The sequence below is a fragment of the Ostrea edulis genome, chromosome 2 (assembly GCF_947568905.1).
Source record: "Ostrea edulis chromosome 2, xbOstEdul1.1, whole genome shotgun sequence".
NCBI lineage: Eukaryota > Metazoa > Mollusca > Bivalvia > Ostreida > Ostreidae > Ostrea > Ostrea edulis.
The window spans coordinates 25,202,490-25,224,213 of record NC_079165.1 but is presented as its reverse complement, the minus strand read 5'-3'; the positions used below and the strand labels follow the sequence as shown (position 1 = coordinate 25,224,213).

General features: G+C 36.3%; 1 protein-coding gene across 1 annotated transcript in view; it reads left to right on the top strand.

Moving 5' to 3' along the window:
* Window positions 1–3,552: 3,552 nt before the first annotated feature.
* LOC125679824 (uncharacterized) overlaps window positions 3,553–21,724 on the top strand; it is a 40,186-nt gene continuing 22,014 nt past the window's right edge. The window contains exons 1-11 of the mRNA XM_048919284.2: window positions 3,553–3,881; window positions 5,760–5,983; window positions 7,098–7,274; window positions 7,424–7,588; window positions 8,036–8,137; window positions 9,112–9,225; window positions 10,733–11,222; window positions 11,309–11,521; window positions 12,827–12,952; window positions 13,797–13,934; window positions 14,825–14,875. Coding sequence (XP_048775241.2) covers window positions 3,553–3,881; window positions 5,760–5,983; window positions 7,098–7,274; window positions 7,424–7,588; window positions 8,036–8,137; window positions 9,112–9,225; window positions 10,733–11,222; window positions 11,309–11,521; window positions 12,827–12,952; window positions 13,797–13,934; window positions 14,825–14,875 — 2,129 coding nt within the window. The remainder of the gene's footprint in view (window positions 3,882–5,759; window positions 5,984–7,097; window positions 7,275–7,423; window positions 7,589–8,035; window positions 8,138–9,111; window positions 9,226–10,732; window positions 11,223–11,308; window positions 11,522–12,826; window positions 12,953–13,796; window positions 13,935–14,824; window positions 14,876–21,724) is intronic.

Here is a 21,724-nt window from a genome sequence, read left to right as displayed (position 1 = left end):
CGAAGATTCTTAAACTTTTAAAATTAAGGATACGATTCATTTTACGATGTCTCATCCAGGGGTAAAATTTGCCCTCATGTAAGTTTTTATTTACTTAATTATTATTTCATTCATCTATTTACTCATGTATAATGTCCTATGATATTCGTCTACAGTATTACGCTTTATACCGGGGGGACTTTTTATTGATAGTAACAATGATTTGCGTTTGGTATCTATACACACGTTCATGCGGATTATAAACCCCTTTTTCTCAATTTATCAAAGATATTGTATGTGTTTTCCTCCATCAATCAGATCACTTTTTAGCTCTCACGGAGATGAAAAGTTATTAGTTAGATGAACATTTATTACGAAATTCGCTGTCATTGAGTTGTCTTTCTTTACTGCAGCGATGAGATGTTTTAAAAAATCGCTTGAGGAGTCATCAATATGACTAAATCTATTTGTGTGTTTAGCTATATTATATAAGATAAGCCGATCCCTCACTGCTCTTTAACATGGGAGATAAACATATGAGACAGGTAGATTTCGAGAGAATACTAGTATTTAACATGGGGGAGAGTTATGAGATGTGTCGATCTCGCGAGATTATCTAACATGGGAGATAGTTATATGAGATGGGTCGATCTCGCGAGATTATTTAACCTGGCAGATAGCTATGAAAATTGACTGATTTTTCGAGGCTCACTGAAGTGGTAGAATGACTTGGAAAAAATATGACCTCCCAAGGGTAATAGTTATTTGGAGTAGTTAGGGCTTCCACGCTGTTATTCACATTGCAAATCCCAATAGTATATGTACAGATGACGGCGATTTAATAAATATGCTTGGCGTCACTTTAATGTTTTCTAAGAATCTGGATGTGATGCTCCATAAGAAGATTTTGCGCGAGGGAATTATACAATACGTCAAGCTTTGCGAAAATCATTTGATGTCGCAACACTCTAAACCACTTCTAGTGCATGTCAACAATTTCGTACATTAATGTGTTATAAAATGCATAAAAAGTTGACAGAAGAAAAGTTGAATTTATATAAGTTGTTCTGTAATCTTAGGATATGTTTTTAACGTTTTTCCGTCCACGGAAATCATGCCTAATTAGTTTTAAATTAATAGTAATTATTCTTGTTGAAGGTACGTGCAAATCGGTCCATAGGTATGGAATATTTATGCTCGCATGGCCTAGAATTGGAAAGTTAGTGTTTCAAACGTGTTCTATTAAAAAACGAGGTTGTGATCAGATTAACAAGAACAATGAAAAACTGAATTACAAATGTATTCTAAATAAGTAGTTTTGTGATGTATCAAGCATGCAGGGCCGTAAATTAACCTTCAATTTGGAGGAGGCAGGAAATTAGGCGGGGGTCTGGGGGCCGCCCAGGCCCCCAGACGCTGAGCACATTTTGTGCACACTGAACACGTTTCGTGCAAAATCCTTGATTCTAGGGCCTTCTAAGATGTTACTTGACTAACTCATTCTAAAAGAAAGATTTGGAATGCTTTTTAAGGGAGGTATCATGTTCTTAGTTATTGGAAACAACATAAATTCGAATGAACTTTAAATTTTAATTTTTTTTGGCTCAAAAGTTGGAGGAGGCAGCTGCCTCCTCCGCCTCCATGTAATTTACGGCCCTGGCATGTTTATCGTTATTTCGGATTTCAAACATTTCGGATGAGCTTCACTGAAGAGAATCACTGAAGAGACAGTATTTGTCGAAATGCGCATCTGATGCATCAAAATTGGTACCGTATAAGTTTTACATTATGACCCCTGGATCGAGGCCTCTGCTGGTGGACTGTTAGTCCCCGAGGGTCTCTACAGCCCAATAGCTAAGTACTTCGTTACTAGTTTGAAAATACGGATGTATATTTAATTGCTGTGGTAAAATTTAGAAATTCATTTCAAAATTAAGGATTATCTCCCTCATGCATGCTCTTATCCTTAGACGAATTTGACTCCACTTTCTGGTACACTGTTTCCCCTAATATAGCTCTAGCAAGTTTATCGTTATTTCGGATTTTAAACATTTCGGCTGAGCATCACTGAAGAGACATTATTTGTCGAAATGCGCATCTGGTGCATCAAAATTGGTACCGTATAAGTTTTACATCATACAGAAAATGAGATACTTTTCTTGGTCTAGATAGATTGTTTCATATCGACAACACGTTGGAACTATTCTGTTTGATCAGATTGGGTACTACTTCTATTTTGTAATACTCTACCTGTGGGGCATACGAAGAAGACAACTTCACAATGCAATGATATTAATGGTCGAAATAAGATGTATATTAAAAAGATTAAACATCGGATGATAGGTGCAAGAATACCAAAATGACTTTGATTCGATTTTACTAATTGTAATCAACTGCAATTTCATATCTATAAGAAATAATTTAGTACATATATTACATGGTACATATGTTATGTATTGAATTGCTAAATCATCCCTCTGCCTTCCATTCAAAATTGGTCTAGAGACCTTGGAAAAAAATCCAGCAAATATTGAAACTTTGTAGTAGATTCCATAAGGAAAATGAATAGAATCTCTTGCTTACTACATGTCGATATCACGTGATATTCTAGTATTGATTAAATCTGTAATATTTTTGTTTTGAGAATGTCACTGAATGGTTACGTTCACTAAAATATTTCAGATTCTCTATGCTGTGCAATATGTAGTGACCAATATACGGGTAGTCCACTTTTTGCAGATTTCGTTCATAGAGTTCACCCTCAATTTACGAGCACAACGATTCGTTACTTGGTAAAGGTCAGAATTGAAAGTTCAAGACGTCTAAAAGTGTCACAAATTAATCCATGAATTCATATAGGATGTGGATTTGATATATCTCAGTGAACTCCAAATAAAAAACACCACAGAGTCCTCCACATCTGCTTCGTACTTAGATATCTTATGAACATATATTTTAACGACAAACTAACAATTCAATTTATGACAAACGGGATGATTTCAGCTTTTCCATCGTCTACTTCCGATTTTTTTATGTAGCAATATTCCATTATCATCTGCATATGGTGTTTATGCTTCCCAACTGATTCGATACGCAAGAGCTTGTTTTACGTATGATCAGTTTTTAAAAAATTGAAACAGGCTACTGACAACAGTAGGTTCAACAGGGGCTTCAACAGTCTCGTTTAAATTCAGCATTTCGCAAATTCTACGGTCGTTATAACGATCTAGTTTGTCAATCCAATACAACCTGTCAATGGGTCAAATGCTGTCTATTTCATACTAACTGTTAGGCCGTTCTTTGCACACTGAGTTTGATTACGGTTTGCTCCGTTTGTCTGATCGGAGTATGGGAATAACGGCTGGTGTGACCGGTCAACAGGAGATACTTACTCCTCCTAGGAACCTTATTCCACCTCGGGTCAGGGGTCCGTGTTGCCCAACTCTTACTTTCGTATTACTTTTAAGAGTTATGAGATTGATTACTGTTCGTTATTTTTACCTTTTCATGTAGCCACTACATTGGAAAAGTCATGATTCCACAACATTACATTAATCGTTTCTTTAGAAATACATGTTTTCTTTCAGTCTGTTGATACTTCTGTTCTTGGAGGCTGGAGCCAATGAAAGACCAGCGAAGGACGCGGACAGTTCGTCAGAACGAGGCGATGGGCGGTCTCAAAGTCCTCCGTATAAACCAATCCAGAAACGCGTGATCAGTGGTCCTACTGATAGAATATCGTCATTGCGGCTGCCAAATCCGAATCAGAATGACTTGCTGACCAGACCTGCCACACATAGCTGCAACTGTCCTTACCATAGACCAATCTATCGAAAATTTCGTAATCGCCATCGCCATGGACGCTCTGTCGAAGAGTCAATGGAGGATAGTGAATCATATAGGTAAGAACGTTTTTCAAATAAGCTATGGGTATGTGGATAAATAAGCTATGGGTATGTGGATAAATAAGCTATGGGTATGTGGATAAATAAGCTATGGATATGTGGATAAATAAGCTATGGGTATGTGGATAAATAAGCTATGGGTATGTGGATAAATAAGCTATGGGTATGTAGATAAATAAGCTATGGATATGTGGATAAATAAGCTATGGGTATGTGGATAAATAAGCTATGGGTATGTGGATAAATAAGCTATGGGTATGTGGATAAATAAGCTATGGGTATGTGGATAAATAAGCTATGGGTATGTGGGTAAATAAGCTATGGGTATGTGGATAAATAAGCTGTGGATATGTGGATAAATAAGCTATGGGTATGTGGATAAATAAGCTATGGGTATGTGGATAAATAAGCTATGGATATGTGGATAAATAAGCTATGGGTATGTGGGTAAATAAGCTATGGGTATGTGGATAAATTTTCATCTTGTTGACTTGCGTCCAAACAGAAGAATCAAAGATGGTGTGATGCACATGTTTTAGATTTCCAGTATACAGATTATACAGCTATATAAGGACTTACACAAGCGCGAGAACTTAAAGTGGACCTGGTCATTTTTATCTTTTTCAATTTTAATCAAACCATTCCGAAAACAATCACTGAAATTGAGTCGTTGGGAAATGACACATTCTCTTTAAATTTCGTGGTCTGTTGAATGCGTTATATATAAGCTTTGTAATCGGGGGACCGGATTTCCAAGACATCCCCTTATTCTTTTCCCAATCCGTACATCAAACAACGACTTAATCGCCCTCCTAACATTCCATTAATTAATAAACTAATTTATTTACTCCCACCCACCCATTCAGTTCGCAAAAGGTTTAGTCAACGGAGGTAGTTCGCCATTTCCTTCCTATTTGCTTAAATTAACACAGGTATATCAAGTAGACGAATATATACGTTCAGTTCTCGAATCTACCCTGGTGGGGAACCTCGCCCCTTTGAACCATATACCACTATCATTCAGTATGTTTCTACACATACCACTATCATTCAGTATGTTTCTACACATACCACTATCATTCAGTATGTTTCTACACATACCACTATCATTCAGTATGTTTCTACACATACCACTATCATTCAGTATGTTTCTACACATGCTACTATCATTCAGTATGTTTCTACACATACCACTATCATTCAGTATGTTTCTACACATGTTTCTACACATGCTATCCATTTTGAATAAGTTGTGCTCTTTAAACTTTAATAAAATATAATGAAAACGATACTTTCTCTTGTTTGCCATTGACGATTCTTTGCCAAAATCTAATTATTGTGGATTTTATTGTGAACAAATTCAACTGGATATATACATATAATTCACAAAGTAAAACATTAATTTTCAGGTTTTTAATTATTGTTATAATATTGAAAAAAAAGTTTCAATTTCTTTATTTTGAAATCCCTAGACCTCACAAGAATATGATAATATTGGCGCAGCCAGTCAAGCATAAAAAATGTTATTCCTATGCAACAAAGCTACCAATTTCACGTCAGATCAAACATTTTATCGCCTAATTCTGACATATTTTTTTTGAGTGCCTTATTTCAAATTTTATGCATCAACAAATGAGAGATAAATATGGTCAATCTCTATTTTGCAATAACAGAAAATCAGAATGTTAGCAACAAAGTATCAAAATCCAACCCACTACTGCATAAGCTTTGTTGAAACATTCCTGAAAGCAATAAAAAAAAAAACAGAACGAGAGATATGTTATACAAAGAAATGCTAAAGTCTAAGACAAAGCAGCTAACACAATTTCAATCTACTGGTGTTCATGCGTTTACCTTCTTTTTCAACAAAAATAGGACCATTCGGAGTGACCACCCTGGAAACACTCATGGTCGGGGGGAGGAAGCCCCATCTGGATCCAGATCGAAAGCTAATGAGTGTGAATTCCGGGACACGATCACTTGTGATAAGTTCAGTAAATATAGAACAATCAACGGCAGCTGTAACAATTTGGCGAATCCGTACTGGGGAATGGCAGAGACCCCTCTAGTCCGCTTTGCCTGCTTTGCTTATGACGATGGTGAGTTGCATAAAGTGTCTTTCCCTTTTGGAAAGTATTAAAGTAGGATAATTCCAGTAAATCACCTGCATGTGGTGTTAATGTCTTTCGATTGATTAGATATGCGAGATCATGTTCTACGTATGATCACTTTATAAATCAAGGCAGAATACTGAAAAATAAGTTGATGGTAAGGGTTTCGACAGTTTAAAAACAAGCACATTTCTACTACCGGTATTTATATTGTAATGAATTTAATTGTATCCATATAGGGTGGTTAGCCTACATGTAGATTACGTTAGGTGTATTCATACAGTGATTAACTTACTAAGTTTACCTTCTTTTTGGGGATGTCCGGGTAGTGCAGATGTAGCACTCTCGCTTCTCACCGCTGCGATCCGAGTTTGATCCCCGTGATCGGCATTGGTTGTATGTGAGAGCGTATGGTGGTCGCCCGCTCGGACACGTGGGTTTCCTCCGGGTACTTTGGTTTCTTTCCCCCTAGCGTGAACATCCGTACATTATAGGACATTTGAAATAAGCTTTCGAGCTTTCATAGGTTATCCTTTGTATTTATGTATGTATGTTTGTATTCATGGATATATATATATACTGAATAAACATTTATTCATACGCAGTGATTAGCCCTTTTCAGAAGTTGTAAGTCTATGAGATATCAAACTTCAGTTACAGTTACTAAGAGTGTATTAGGATTGATTGAATGTATATTGTTTAACGTCCAACTCGAGAATATTTCACACACATGGAGACGTCAACATTGCCGTTGAAGGGCTGCAAAATTTAGGGCTATGCTCAATGCTTACGGCCTTTCAGCAGGGGGATATTTATCGTGCCACACCTGATGTGACACGGGGTCTCGGTTTTTGTGATCTCATTCGAAGTACCACCCTATTTAGTCGCCTCTTACGACAAGCAAGGTGGTATTGAGGACCTATTCTAACCCGGATCCCGTCGGTAATAGAGTGTCTTGGGGAAAACGGAGTAAATATAATGTATATGATGTGGCAGACGAGTATTGTTGCAATATAGCCTCCAGCATTAGTGTTTGTATTCGTCCAGATTTCAATGTCAACTATTTGCAAGCTATGACTTTCAAATTTCTGTTCCATTAAAGGATTTGGTCTGCCGAGGCGAAGAGGAAGATTTGGTCGCCTACCGGAACCAAGGGAGATAAGACTTGTGATACACGAGAGAAGTCGGCAGCGCCACGAACTGAAACGATTCACTCATTTCCTGATGGCATTTGGGCAAATGTTAAGTCACGACATCTTAGAAAACGTTGTATCTGAAAGTAAGTTCTGCACAGAGGATCCGATTGAATGTGTTTTTCAAAGAGGAGAGAGATGAAATAGAGCTCTTAAATTTTTATGCACTCGAAAATGAAATACTTAAAGTCTATGATATTTATTATAACTGGAAAGATGACATTTTTCTCTTCAGCACCTGACGGAGACGACCTTGACTGTTGTGGAATCCATAGAGGAGACCCCAATTGCATCATGCCGCTGAAAATAAGAAGAAACGACCCATTTTTCAGTCAGTTTGGGAAAACCTGTCTGAACTTTTCCCGATCGGAACCCTCGCCTGATTTAAATTGTAACTTCGGTAAGTTCGCTTGAATACATACATATATATATAACCGATTGAGTATACTCGACTAGTAAACTTTTATTCATGAAGAAGTAAAGAAACTATTCATATATACTCAATCAGCCTTGTGATATTTTTATTATACGACTGCCTAAATAGATTTTTTTTTTATTTCTGGCTTATTTTGTAAAAATTGAAATTCGCATCTACTTTCAACACAATGCTAAAATGATTCAATGAATAATATATTTTGGATTTTTTTTAAAAAAAAAAATGGTTTTCTTATTAACTATTATCTTCCTTTTCCTTTTAATCTTATCTTTTGTCATCAAAACATTTGGCGTATTCAAGTTTTTATTCAATGAGAATCTGATAATAGCTGAACATGCTGTTCTAAAAGAAAATATGAATTATTTGCTTGTATTGTTTACTTTAAATACAAAAATTTGTTTTTTTATTCAGAGGTCCGCCAAACCATCACCGAATATACGCAGTACATTGATGGCTCTTCGTTCTATGGGTCAGACATGGAATCTTATCCTGGGCTGCGCGAATTCAGCGGAGGTAAACAGGCTTTTGAGATATATATATATATATATATATATATATATATATATATATATATATATATATAGACAGATAGGTTCATGAAAATAAAGAACTCCGCATACTTCCCCTCGGATCCCAAAGACAATGAAAATGTCCGAGAAGCTAAAACACATTCTTAAAATCATATATGAATATCTATCAGAATAACATTTTTAGTTTTTAAGAATGACCATGTTGTTGCTTAACATTTTATTTGTGTAATTATTTCTTTTACGTCATGGGGTTATATATGTCAGACTAACTCAGTTTCTATCATGTCTCAATTTATTGAACTTCATGATGTTACTGGGTACGTGTTATAACAGTTTATGCTGTGATTTATTGAACTTCATGATGTTACTGGGTTCGTGTTATAACAGTTTATGCTGTGATATTGAACTTCATGATGTTACTGGGTTCGTGTTATAACAGTTTATGCTGTGATTTATTTAACTTCATGATGTTACTAGGTACGTGTTATAACAGTTTATGCTGTGATATTGAACTTCATGATGTTACTAGGTTCGTGTTATAACAGTTTATGCTGTGATTTATTGAACTTTATGATGTTACTGGGTTCGTGTTATAACAGTTTATGCTGTGATATTGAACTTCATGATGTTACTGGGTTCGTGTTATAACAGTTTATGCTGTGATTTATTGAACTTCATGATGTTACTGGGTTCGTGTTATAACAGTTTATGCTGTGATATTGAACTTCATGATGTTACTGGGTTCGTGTTATAACAGTTTATGCTGTGACGGTCTGTAAGTAAAGTTAAATTTTTCAATGAGAGAATGGAATACAAATGTAATGGCGACGAACGTGCTGGGAATTTTGATTTCAGCAGTGCGGTGCTATTTATTATTGCTTTGAACTGATTGGTATTATAAAATGCACATCAAGAGGTAATTCTATCATTATGATTGGTTTATTGATATGTTTGCAGGGCGCTTGCGAACACAAAATCATCCTAACGGAGAAGGAGATCTTATGCCAGCAGCAGACGAACCGGAAGATGGATGCCGTGAAAGCAATACAGCGTATAAGTGCTTTCTTTCCGGTAACTCATATTTCCGCAAAACATTTGAAAGGGGGAACTTAAACAATGTGTTGTCGTATAAAAATCTCAAAAAATGAAAATAACGGACAGAAATGAACAAGAAAACAATTGAAAGTCGGGCAAACACGTATCTCTGAAAATACCAGATGTGGGACCAGGTGCCTATGGAGACTAGGAAGACTGGGCACCCCCTCTTGATAGGTCACTGGTTGGTTATTGTTCACTCTGAAGTTGCGGGAAAAAAATCATATTCTAAAAATACACAGTTGTTGAAAACTTTCCAGAAGACAACATTCTTAACAGGACAAAGTATTCTTAGTCGGTTGGTTAGTTGTATATTGTTTGACGTCCCTCTCAAGAATGTTTCACTCATATGGAGACGTCATCATTGCCTGTGAAGGGCTGCAAATTTAGGCCTATGCTGGGCACTTACGGTCTTTGAACAGGAAGGGATCTTTAACCTGTCACGCCTGCTGTGACAGAGAGCTTCGGTTTTTGTGGTCTCATCCGAATTACCGTCCCGTTTAGGCGCCTCTTGAGCACTGAACACCTACTGTAGATCACTTATTATTCGCGAGAGATTTAATTCCGCCTTAATTCGCGATACTTGACATTCACGAATTAAAAACTCTTGCGTATATTTTAGTATTCTAACCCGGATATCTTAGTCGGAAATGCAAGAATAAATCACGAACATTCAGGATCTAGTCAATGTTATCATTTCCAAATAAAAAGTTATGAGTGACAAAAGAGTCCCTTGTGAAACGTTAATTGCACAAGCATTACTTACCGTTGGGCTCCTCGAGTCTTAATTGAATTTATATATTTATGAAATAGGGGATTTTACATCTTGTTCGGTATTAGGCTTTATGAATTTACTATACAAGAGACGAAAACTATACACTCAACAAAAATTTATGATAATGATTATCCCACCTCTGGTATGTCCAGGGGTAGTTGTTTGCTCAACTTTTTATTTTGAATTCCTTATAGGAATTATGAGATTGATCGTTGTTCGTTATCTTCACCTTTCATAATTTCGCAAATTCTATGGTCGTTATGACGATCTAGTTCGTCAATACAACCTCGCATGGGGTCAAATGCTGTCTGACGTGTTTCATACCGATTGTTAAGCCGTTCTTGGCACACTGATTTCGACTGCGAATAACTCCGTTTACCTGATCATGATATAGGGCTCACGGTGGGTGTGACCGGTCAACAGGGGATGCTTACTCCTCCTAGGCACCTGATCCCACCTCTGGTGTGTCCAGGGGTCCGTGTTTACCCAACTCTCTATTTTGTATTCCTTACAGGAGTTAAGAGATTGATCACTGTTCGTTATCTTCACCTTGCATAAGGCAGAAAGCTTTTATGATTTTCTTTTCTCTGTCATATGGTGTAAAGCAGAGATATTTATTTCTGAACTACCTCTTTGTTGTAAAACTGACAATGTTTTTACCATCTTCTTTCTGTCACGTGTCAGAATGTAACTTTGTCTTTTGTTCAGGTGATGGTAGAGTGAACCAACAGGCAGCATTAACTGGGCAACACACCATATGGCTCAGGGAACATAACAGAATTGCTAGAAAACTGGAAACGTTATATGGCAGTACCTGGAACGACGAAAAAATATTCCAAGAAGCTAGACGAATTGTCGGTGCCATGTTTCAACACATAACTTACAGCGAGTATCTACCTGTAATCTTGGGCAACAAAATCATGAGACTGTTTAACCTGAAACCGAAAAGCAGTGGTAAATTTTTCAAAAAATACAACCCCTGCGTGAATCCCAATATGCGCCATGGATTCATGGCTGCTGCTTTCAGGTTTGGACACAGCATGATCAATGATAACCTTGGGTTTCAATCATCCAACGGGAACTACATTCGTCGTCGATTTAGGGAACTTTTCAATAAGCCCGATCCTATGTACAAACCTGAAGGGGTAGAGCAAGTGATGCGAGGACTTTATATCGAGCGTTGTCAGAGCGTGGATAGGTGAGTACGCAAATTTCTGTGCTGGATTAGTTTTATATTCAATGTTAAAGTGATCGCAAACTACATTTATTTTCTGTTCTTTGAAGGTTCAAATCAGTGGAAGTTACCAATCACCTCTTTGAGAGAGACGCGGGTACCGGGGGGGACCTCATAGCTACCAACATCAACCGAGGACGAGACCACGGTTTGCCCCCTTACATGGAGTTCCGAAAAATGTGCGGACTTTCAACGACTAGAAGATTTTCTGGACTGAGAGATCATAGCCGCAAAACTAGGCGACTTCTCCGTTACATCTACGCGTAAGTAGCTACGTCATCAGATGAGAGGAGTGAATCCCCACACAAGGGTCATTGTTATCAATAGCGGTCTTCATTACAAGTGGAAAATATCAATTAGCATCACCTTCGTGTTTGGTAGAAGAGAACAGCTAGATTATCATATCTAGCAATTCAAAAATATTGTGCAAGAAACAATGTAAATTTCACATTTGAAATATTGTTAGAAAGAGGCCCTGCTTAGCCTGCTACATCATGTAAAACTTATACGGTACCAATTTTGATGCACCAGATGCGCATTTCGACAAATGATGTCTCTTCAGTGATGCTCAACCGAAATGTTTGAAATCCGAAATAACTATGAAGTTTTAGAGCTAAATATAGCCAAAAACAGCGTGCCAAAAAAGTGGAGCCAAATTCGTCTAAGGATAAGAGCTATGCATGAGGGAGTTAATCCTTAATTTTGAAATGAATTTCTAAATTCCATAACAGCAATTAAATATACATCCGTATTTTCAAGCTAGTAACGAAGTACTTAGCTACTCATCTGAAATGGAGGTCTATATTATAAATGGAAATTATACTCTACGTGTACTTATTTTGACGTGCTCAAAATTTGGTGCTGTCGGGACTGATGTACTAGTCGGGACTGATGTATTATTCGGCGTATTTATGACTAAGCGCTTGTTCTGTGTTTGATAATGAATGGATATTTTCATATTTTAGCGTAACCATAGATTAGTGCCCTTGCCAAAGCTGTTAAAATTTTAATCCCACTAAAATAAACAAATGTAATGGAATACAGACTTTCATATTTTTAATTCAAAATAAAACTAGTAGAAGCATGGTTCTATCTTTTAATTTTCTCAGAAAGCAATTTTTAAGGGATATATTTTTGTCAGTTGAACTCGCTCATTAGCAAGGAAAGCATCCACTCCCTTCCATTCCGCTCCCTTACTCATCCTAGGCACCTGATCCCACCTCTGGTATGTTCAGGGGTCTGTGTTTGCCCTACTCTTAATTTTGTATTCTTTATAGGAATTATGAGATTGATCACTATTCGTTATCTCCACCTTTCCATTTACATTCTGTTTCTATCTAAAATGTATTGGAGTCAAAGAAGTACCAGTGTATTATTTGTAAAAACGGCAAGTAAAATGTAAACTCATTCCTACTGCTGTTTTATATGCAAACTGGGGGAATGTTATCCCAACATCGATCCATATTTTGCTTATCAAAACTTAACTTTTATTAAAAAAAATATTTGCAATTAAAAAAAAAGTTCGGAAAATGAATTAACGCACTGACCAGATGTTTGTTTATTTCCAGTCATGTATTTGACATGGATTTATTCACCGCTGGGGTAACAGAAGAACCTCTGGAGGGGGCTCTAGTGGGCCCCACTTTTGCATGCCTAATTGGACTGCAGTTCAAGGCGCTGAAGTTTGGAGACAGGTATAAACAATCAGATATGACTTCATGGTAAAGTTCATTTCAAAATAGATATAATCAATATCAGATTTAAGATATGTAACCATATTCAAATGATTTTCATATCTGTTTAATTATCGCTTGATTATTTAATTATTATTACTAACAAACAAGTCAATGTTACAGAGGTTTCAATACACATGTAGTCAGCATTTCGTAAATTATGTGGTCTAATTTTCCAATACAACCTATCATTTGGGTTAAATGTTGTCTGATGTGTTTCATACTGATTGTTAGGCCGTTCTTGGCACACTGATTTTGACTACGGATTACTCCGTTTACATAATCAAGATATAGGGCTCACATATGTGACCGGTCAACAGGGGATGCTTACTCCTCCTAGACACCGGATCCCACCTATATCCAGGGGTCCGTGTTTACTTTCTATTTTGTATTGCTTATAGGAGATAGATCACAGTTCGTTATCTTCACCTTTCGTTATTTGATAAGGATGCTACAAAAATGATACATTTTGTTTGTATTAATTTTGGGTAAAATGTGAAATGAAGTTAGTGTTGATGTGGAAGCGTCGACGAGCACCAAATTCCTAATGTGTAATGTAAAACACAGCTTTATCGTCTCCAAACAATCATTTACTGATTTATAATGTAAAACACATGTTTATCATCTCTAAACATTCATAATGTACGAATTGCAACTTTTCTGTATTTTGTTTTATAGATATGGTCGTCGATGGTTAGTTTTTTAATGTTGGGAGAAACACTTAAATAATGTTTATTCATCAGTCATATACTAAAATGTCCTTATGTTTTATCATTACAATAATTGTTGTTTTGTTGTGACGCAGATTCTATTATGAGAACAATCAACCTATCACAGGATTCACTCTACCACAGCTGGATGAAATCAAGAAAACCACACTGGCGCAGGTCATTTGTAGAAACACCAACATTGGGAAGATTCCGGAAGACGTCTTCAGACATGGGTGAGTATTGTCAACCTCTACGATGACGTCAGACGTTTGTTCGACTTTAACCTAAATAACGCAGTTTGATTTTATTTATTTCTGCTTACAAAAGGATGTATGAAACGGAAATTGAATCCAATCTTACCTCTACATCTATCATTATTCGCCCCCAGCTCAGATAGAATTATAGCAAGAAAAACTAAATTATATGACAATGAAAACAATGTATTTCCATCTTTAAATGATTGAAGCATGATTATGTGCATATCATGTCTCTATCGTGACAATTACTGATATTGTATGCTCTACTACAATCCATATATACACAATTCTCAGTTATGAAAATGTATATATATATGCTTGAAGAAATTGGTTTAAATTGAAATTGACGCGACTGTTTCGAATAACAATTATTCATAAGATTTCAAATTCTTAATACATTATGAATAAGAATCTTTATATGGATATTGTTCCAGACTGCGCAAAGATACTTAAAATAGGCATTCGAAAGTTGTGAACATTGAAATTGATTGAATACTGAACCTTTCTACCGGTCGCGGTAACCCATGGCGACTTCGGTTCATTCCCGAGGTAGTGGAATAAATATTCCAATGTTCTTTCTTACTCCCATGTATAGAACTCCAACCAATCACATCCATCGTCTGAAAGCTGACAAGGGAGCGTGAAAGTGATCATTAAGACTTAAATGTCACTAATACTTTAGCATCTGGTAGTTTAACTTTGCAAAGACATTTTGAATCACCTCGGTACTTTCCTTCTTTCCATTGGTGGAGTCTGAATAATTGGAACATAATCGGAAATGTCAATAAATTAGGAAACTAACAACTACTTTGTTATTCAGTTAGGACAGAAAGCTACATTCACTGTATTTTATTTTTTCCTTTTAGTTTGCCGGAGGTGTACTGTTCAAGCATGCACCATGACATCGACTTGTCATTGTGGAAAGACTCTTCAGAAGAATTAGCTTGAAGGAGAACAGAAATCCAAGGAACATAATTAGTTTTCATTGCTCACTTAGAGCATATAATCTCTGGATTTTTCCTAGTACTTTTTGTTAAGACACTGGTAGATGATAGGTCAGCCAGAATAATATATTTGTATCTTATGTACTTATAAATCTTATCATTAAATATTGAACTCTAAAGCAGTTTCAGTGATTAGATTAGCACATGCAAATAATTACACATATACAATTAACAATTCTCTGTTAAGATTTTTTTCAGAATAAACTGAATGTTGAACAGCATATGTTTTCTGAACTTGTTTGTGTCTCAAAAAAAGAAAATATAGAATTATTAGTATGAAAAAAGTAACGATTACGAACAAATAATATTAACAACAGGGCAGTAAGAAACACCACACAATCTTCGATATCTGCTTCATATTCAGCTATTTTATTGAACATAGACAATAACGGCAAACTAACATCTCAATGTTCTGACAAACAGGATGACTTCCTTCGTCGACTTCCCATATTCATTTATGTAACAACATTTCACTATTACTTGCATATGGTGTTATTCGATCCATGAAGGGCCTCCGTGGCAGAGTGGTTAGAGCATCGCGCTCAAAATCACACAGCCTCAACCTCTGTCGGCGCGGTTTCGAATCCCGCTCGCACCGGTAAGTGAGAAAGTTTCCCAGTTTACTTTCGGAAGGTCGGTGGTCTCTTCCCAGGTGCATTGTATCTAAGTTCTCTCCTCCACTAATAAAAAACTGGGCGCCACCAGATAACTGAAAAATTGTTGAGTGTGGCGGAAAACATCATTCAATCAATCAACCAATACTCGATTCATGGAAGCATGTTCTACGTATGATGAACTATTAAATCGAGGTAGGCTACGGACAAATAAAATTGATATTACTGTGGTTTCAACGGTTTCGTTTAAAACCGGTATTTTACACGTCCTTGGCCATTATAGTGATCTAATTTGCCAAAAGTATACAATTTGTCTGTAGATCAAATACTGCCTGACTTGTTTCATATCAGTTCTTGAGCCGTTCTTCTCGTACTGACATCGACTATGGATTATCCCGCTTACCTGATCAAAATATAGGGTTTACGACAGATGTCACCGTTCAACAGTGAATGCTTATTCCTTCTAAGTACCTGATTTCACCTTTGGTGTTTCTATAGGTCCGTGTTTCCCCTGCTCTTAATTTTGTATTCTCTATGGAAATTACGAGGTTGATTACTGTTAGTAATTTTTTCAACTTTTCTTCGAATCGACATACAGAACAAGAAGCCTACTACAGAAAATGAAAGATTCAGTTATTGACTAGAAGCGTTCCTCGACCAAACCGTTTTGTTCTCATCTATGAACGTTCGTTCAATAGACATGTATTTAAATGTAGATAATCTAATGTTTATGAATTGGACAGGTTTCATCAGTGTTTACCTAAACTGCTTGTTTTGATTTACATGTTTGACGTATAATCATGTTAATACACTTGTAGTCGAGATCAAACTGACTGATCTCATATCATGCCATGCATTTTTCTGTAGTGAAAGTTCAGCAAAACTTTAATTAAAAAAATGAAGAGAACGTTCGTTCTGTATTCTTATAAGAAGAGTTTATTCCAAAATTTCTATATGACAAGAAATAGTTCTTGCTGTAGTTTTGATATCGACATTTAGATACATCGACAACCGTTTACCTATTTATTTACGAAATCCTGAATGTAGAATTCTTACATCCGCTGTTCAATGACCGTAGTATATACTACGGACATCGGCTTGTACACAGTGTGCAGTGACTTAAAGTGATATCTACTAGACCTGACTTTCACCTGCAATGCCATGCGATTAGCAAGGCAGTCACTACTGATATTTAACGTCTTAGGTTTGACGCAACTCCGGGATTAAGAATAGGAAAGGGCGGGTGATTGGAATAGTTTGTAGATGTATGTCTGAACAAGAAGCAATATTGAATTACTGTACATTCCACATGATTTCTGATTTTACATACCAATGTAAGCCATTTAAGCATTGATGTCTTATTTTTAAAACTCTTTGTCCCTTAACTGATTTGTTACGCAAGAGCTTATTCTGCGTATGATCAGTTTTCAAATCCAAACAGGCTACTGACAAAGACGTTCATGTAACAGGGGTTTCAGCAGTTAAGGAATGAAGCTAATTTGGTCTATGCTATCCGATATAATGTAACTTGGTGCAGTTTTTAAGCTTCATTCTTTATAATTTAATATAAAAAGACAAACCTACACTGAACAAGTTTCCATTTATGCAAAAAGGTAAACAAACACTGAGAAATAGAAATCACTTGCACCGCGCAAGGATTCACTATAGCAACAGAATGACGAAGTGTCGACCGAGAAATTCGCTGTCTTGGATTTTCGCATTACTGGAGCATGTACTTTATTAATCAAATTTTAAAACACAAAGTGGTGTTTGCAACGAATCTTGATAGCAGAAGATATGTGTAGGCTATGTATGTAGGCCTAATGTTTACTGCACAGAAAACGATCGACAGAAAGTACCGGAAAAGTTTTTAAAATCTAAATCTGGCATCACACAAAAAATACGTCATGCACCAGAAAATAGTACAATGTTTGCAGTTTTTTGACTGTATAAAAGTTTAAACTAAATTATGACTTACAAAATGTACCATAGCATGCAGCAATGTCGCCAATTAAAACTGACACAGTAAAATGTAAACAATTCACACACGGACTCAATCGACTTGGCGTGACGTCATCTGATACATTTTGTAATACATGACGCATTTTATGCTTTGATAGACGGGTCAAGCAATAACTCCAAGTAAAAATATCTTTTATTATGAAACAGCAAAAGTTCCAAGCACTTGATATATCATTGTTTCGCACATGTTATCGTTGTATCAGAGTTAGTATCGAATTTTTCGTGTATTTACAAGTAGAAAAAATATACGCCTTCTTTGACATCGAGAAAAATCAAACAAAAGTAATTTCTTGTGCACTTTTTTCCCCGCTGATTTTCTATTTCATAGAAGGCATACAATTTAACGCTGCTACGATGTCAAATTAAAAAAGTAGTGCCGTCCTGGGTTGTCAATGGCGCATGTCCCCATACCAAGTTACTTTATGCAATATAAACTACTTTTTTCAGTGTGCTCTGACAATCTAATTGCGTGTTACAAGTAAACTTAAACTATTCTCGTTTAAAGTTAGGAAATGCTATGGTAGTTATAACGATAGAGTTTGCCAATACGTGTTTCATACGATTTGTTAGACCGTTCTTTACACACTGATTTTGACTGCAGATTGCTCCATTTACATTATCAAGATATAGGGCTCATGGCGGGTGTGACCGGTCAACGGGGATGTTTAGTCATCATAAACACCTGATCCTACCTCTAGTATATCCAGGGGTCCGTGTTTGCCCAACTCTTAATTTTGTATTCCTTATAGGAGTTGTGAGAATAATCACTGTTCGTTATCTTTTTCTTCTTCTGGGAAGTGTTTACAAAAAAAAAAAACTATATAGCGTTTAATGTAAGCTGGTGATGTCGGCACAAAAATGTGTCTGTTGCTTTTGAAAATGTACATAAATCATATTTTATTCCTCGCTGATTATGAAATATGAACAGTGCAAGGAAAACATCTTAGACTCTCCGAATAAATCGTTCACTTTGCGCTCGCGTTTGAGATCTGCGTTCGCTCATCTTTCAGCGTTCATGAACCCTCTACCAAATTGCATTCTGCGTTGACACATCGTTCACTCACTGCTCGCTCTTCGCGCGTTCATTGTGCGTTCACCGTTCACTCACCGCTCAAGTGGGAATGTATAACTTTTTAGGGACTGTACTGATTAAGATGAAGGTCAAATTAAGTTCAAAGTCAAATCTGCATTGACTTTCTTATAATGAACTCTAGTGTTTTAATTACAGCTCAATAACTACTGGTAATGGGATGGATATATAAAATAATTTCAAAACAATTCCTAGAGGAAAAAGAACATGTTCGTGGATTTTGTATGATATCATGTATATATAGGCATGTAAAGTTTGCAATTAAAATGGATGCATTTGTAGAAGTGAAATATAAAATCGCCAATGAAGAAAATCTTATTTCCAAATTTCATATCCAAATGCACCTCAACAGCACCCTTGTAATTTAAAATCATATGTAAATGCAAGATCGAAAACACGATTTGTTCAATACTGAATATTCACTGAAAAACTATTTCTTTATTCGAAATTTCTAAAACGAATCATGTAATGTATGTACATATTGTTTATCTTTGTGACATCTACCAGCCCTTGATATCATCGTCAGTCCAAAGGAAATTTCTTTGTGATAATGCGCAACATTTTCACCAAGTTTGAATGCTTTTCATCAGATAATACTTTGGAATACGAGATACATTTGTGCATTTTTTTTAAAATCAATAATGTATGCAACTTCAAACGTTTTTGTCATATTTCTGTTGTACGAAGTGATTCTAGATTAAGACTATATATGGAGTACAACTTAAAATTAGCATCAAATTTTTTGTCGCAGTCGTATGATTTCAGTTTAACATTAGTTCGTTTCTATCAGAATTATAAAGGTAATTAGGGAAATCTAAATTGGAGGGATAGGTCAGACAGATTATGGACGCAAGTGTGGGGAAAATGTGGTTAATTGGGCCTGTCAGAAACATAAGACACGTGAATATGGGGAAAGGGAGCAAGTCCAAATATTCTCAAACATCTTTATGTAATTCTGTTTCTTTTAGGACATTTCAGAAATGATTATCAATAAGGCTATTCTGAGGGTTTTCATACTTATGCAGTGGCGAATGTTCTTTAAACTAAAATATTAGCATTTTACATAGAGGAAATGATGCATTCTAAGATGTTGAAAGTAGTCTTAAGTGATAAGGATTTTCAACAATCTGTTGAAATTTCCATAGGCATGAATTGTGTATCTTTTCTAATTGTCCTATTATATTCTTATGAGGCAGAATGTATTCAAAAACATCTACATGAAAGAGAAAATAGCTTGCTCTGACTTTCAACTCGATTCATTTATATGTCGATTCGATATATTCCAGCAACCTCAACATGGAATACGCCACAGAGGTTTCCAAATCGGCTTTACATTTGCATATTTTCTTAACAGAAAACTAACAGCTCAATACGAGTAAAGATAACGAACAATAATCAATCTCATAAAGAATACAAAATGACAAGAAGGGCGAACAGGGACCCCTGGACATACAATAGGAGGAATCAAGTACCTACGAGGAGTAAGCATCCCATGTTGACAGGTCACATCCGTCGTGAATCTTATATCTTGACCAGATAAATGGAGTAATCCGAAGTCAATATCAATGTATAAAGAACGGTCTAACAATTGGTCAGACTGTTCGCCACCTTGATAACTTGTTTTTTTACAAATTAGATCATTATAACGACCATAGAATTTGCGAAATGCTGACTTTAGATGAGATTGTTGAAACCCCTGTAACATTATCGTATGGTCGATATAACGATCTAGTTTGCCAATACAACCTATCATTGGGTTAAATGCTGTCTGACATGTTTCATACCGATTTGTTTGACCGGTTTTGGCAAACTGGTTTGACTACAGATTATTGTCAATGAGGAACCCCAGCATCTTTTAATACCAGCTTGAGAATCCTTGTGCGTATAATCTGAGTAGTGTGTTTTAATGACAGCACAAAACATGACTATTTCCGTGTTCCACTTTTATCAAAGAAACAGCTGTCTATGATGCCAAAAACCTAGGCCCAGTTGCACGAAGGCTACTTCACTTTATATAACAATTGAATTGTCATTAACTCTTACGTCAATATAGTGTTATCTAGAAGTTAAGTGTCAGTTAACTAATTTTTCTGCAACTGGGTCCTCCTTGGAATGTTTGAAAATTCACATTTCAATTGCCCCTCGTTTTTTCATATGATGCGACACAATACGTGTGAAGTTTTGAATGTTATCTGACATTTTAACTCACCTTATCGAAATTTGCCCGTCGTCTGTGGTCGTCGGCGTCGTTGTAAATTTTTCACATTTTCACATTCTTCCCCAGACTCACTCGGCCAATTTCAACCAAACTTGGCACAAAGCATCTTAGGTGACGGAAATTCAATTTATTTTTTTTCAAATTAAGGGCCATGTTCCCTTCAAAGAGGAGATAATCACAAACATGCAAAAATAGGGTGGGGCATTTAAGTCTTTTTCGGAAGAACAACTAAGCAAGATAAGCTGACATTTACATGACAGCCTTCTGACAACTATCTATTTGTATTGCTTATAGGAGTTATGGGATTGATCACTGTTCGTTATCTTCACCTTGCATAGTCAAGTTTGTTAAAGACATGACCTCCGGGGATATGTTGGGACCACAATAGGGGATCAAAGTTATATATGCGAATATTTACGGAAAATCTTTATTAATGTTCTTCTCAAGAGCCACTGGGCCAGAAGAGTGGAGATTTACATGACAGCTTCCTGATATAAAGTAGATTCAAATTTGCTCAGATCATGGTCCCCGGGGGTAGGGTGGGACCACAATAGGGTATCAAAGTTTTACATGCAGATATATAGGAAAATCTTTTACAGAACCAATAAGCCAAATTCAATCAAACTTGATACAAATCAGTCTTGGGTAAAGGGGATTCAAGTTTGTTCAAATGAAGGGCCATCCCCCTTCAAAGGGGAGATAATAAGAAAAATTCAAAGATATGATGGGGTCATTTAAAATCTCAAGAACCACTAGGTCAAACTTAAATTTACATGAAGGTTTCCTGACAAAGTGGAGATTTCCTGTTTGTAAAAACT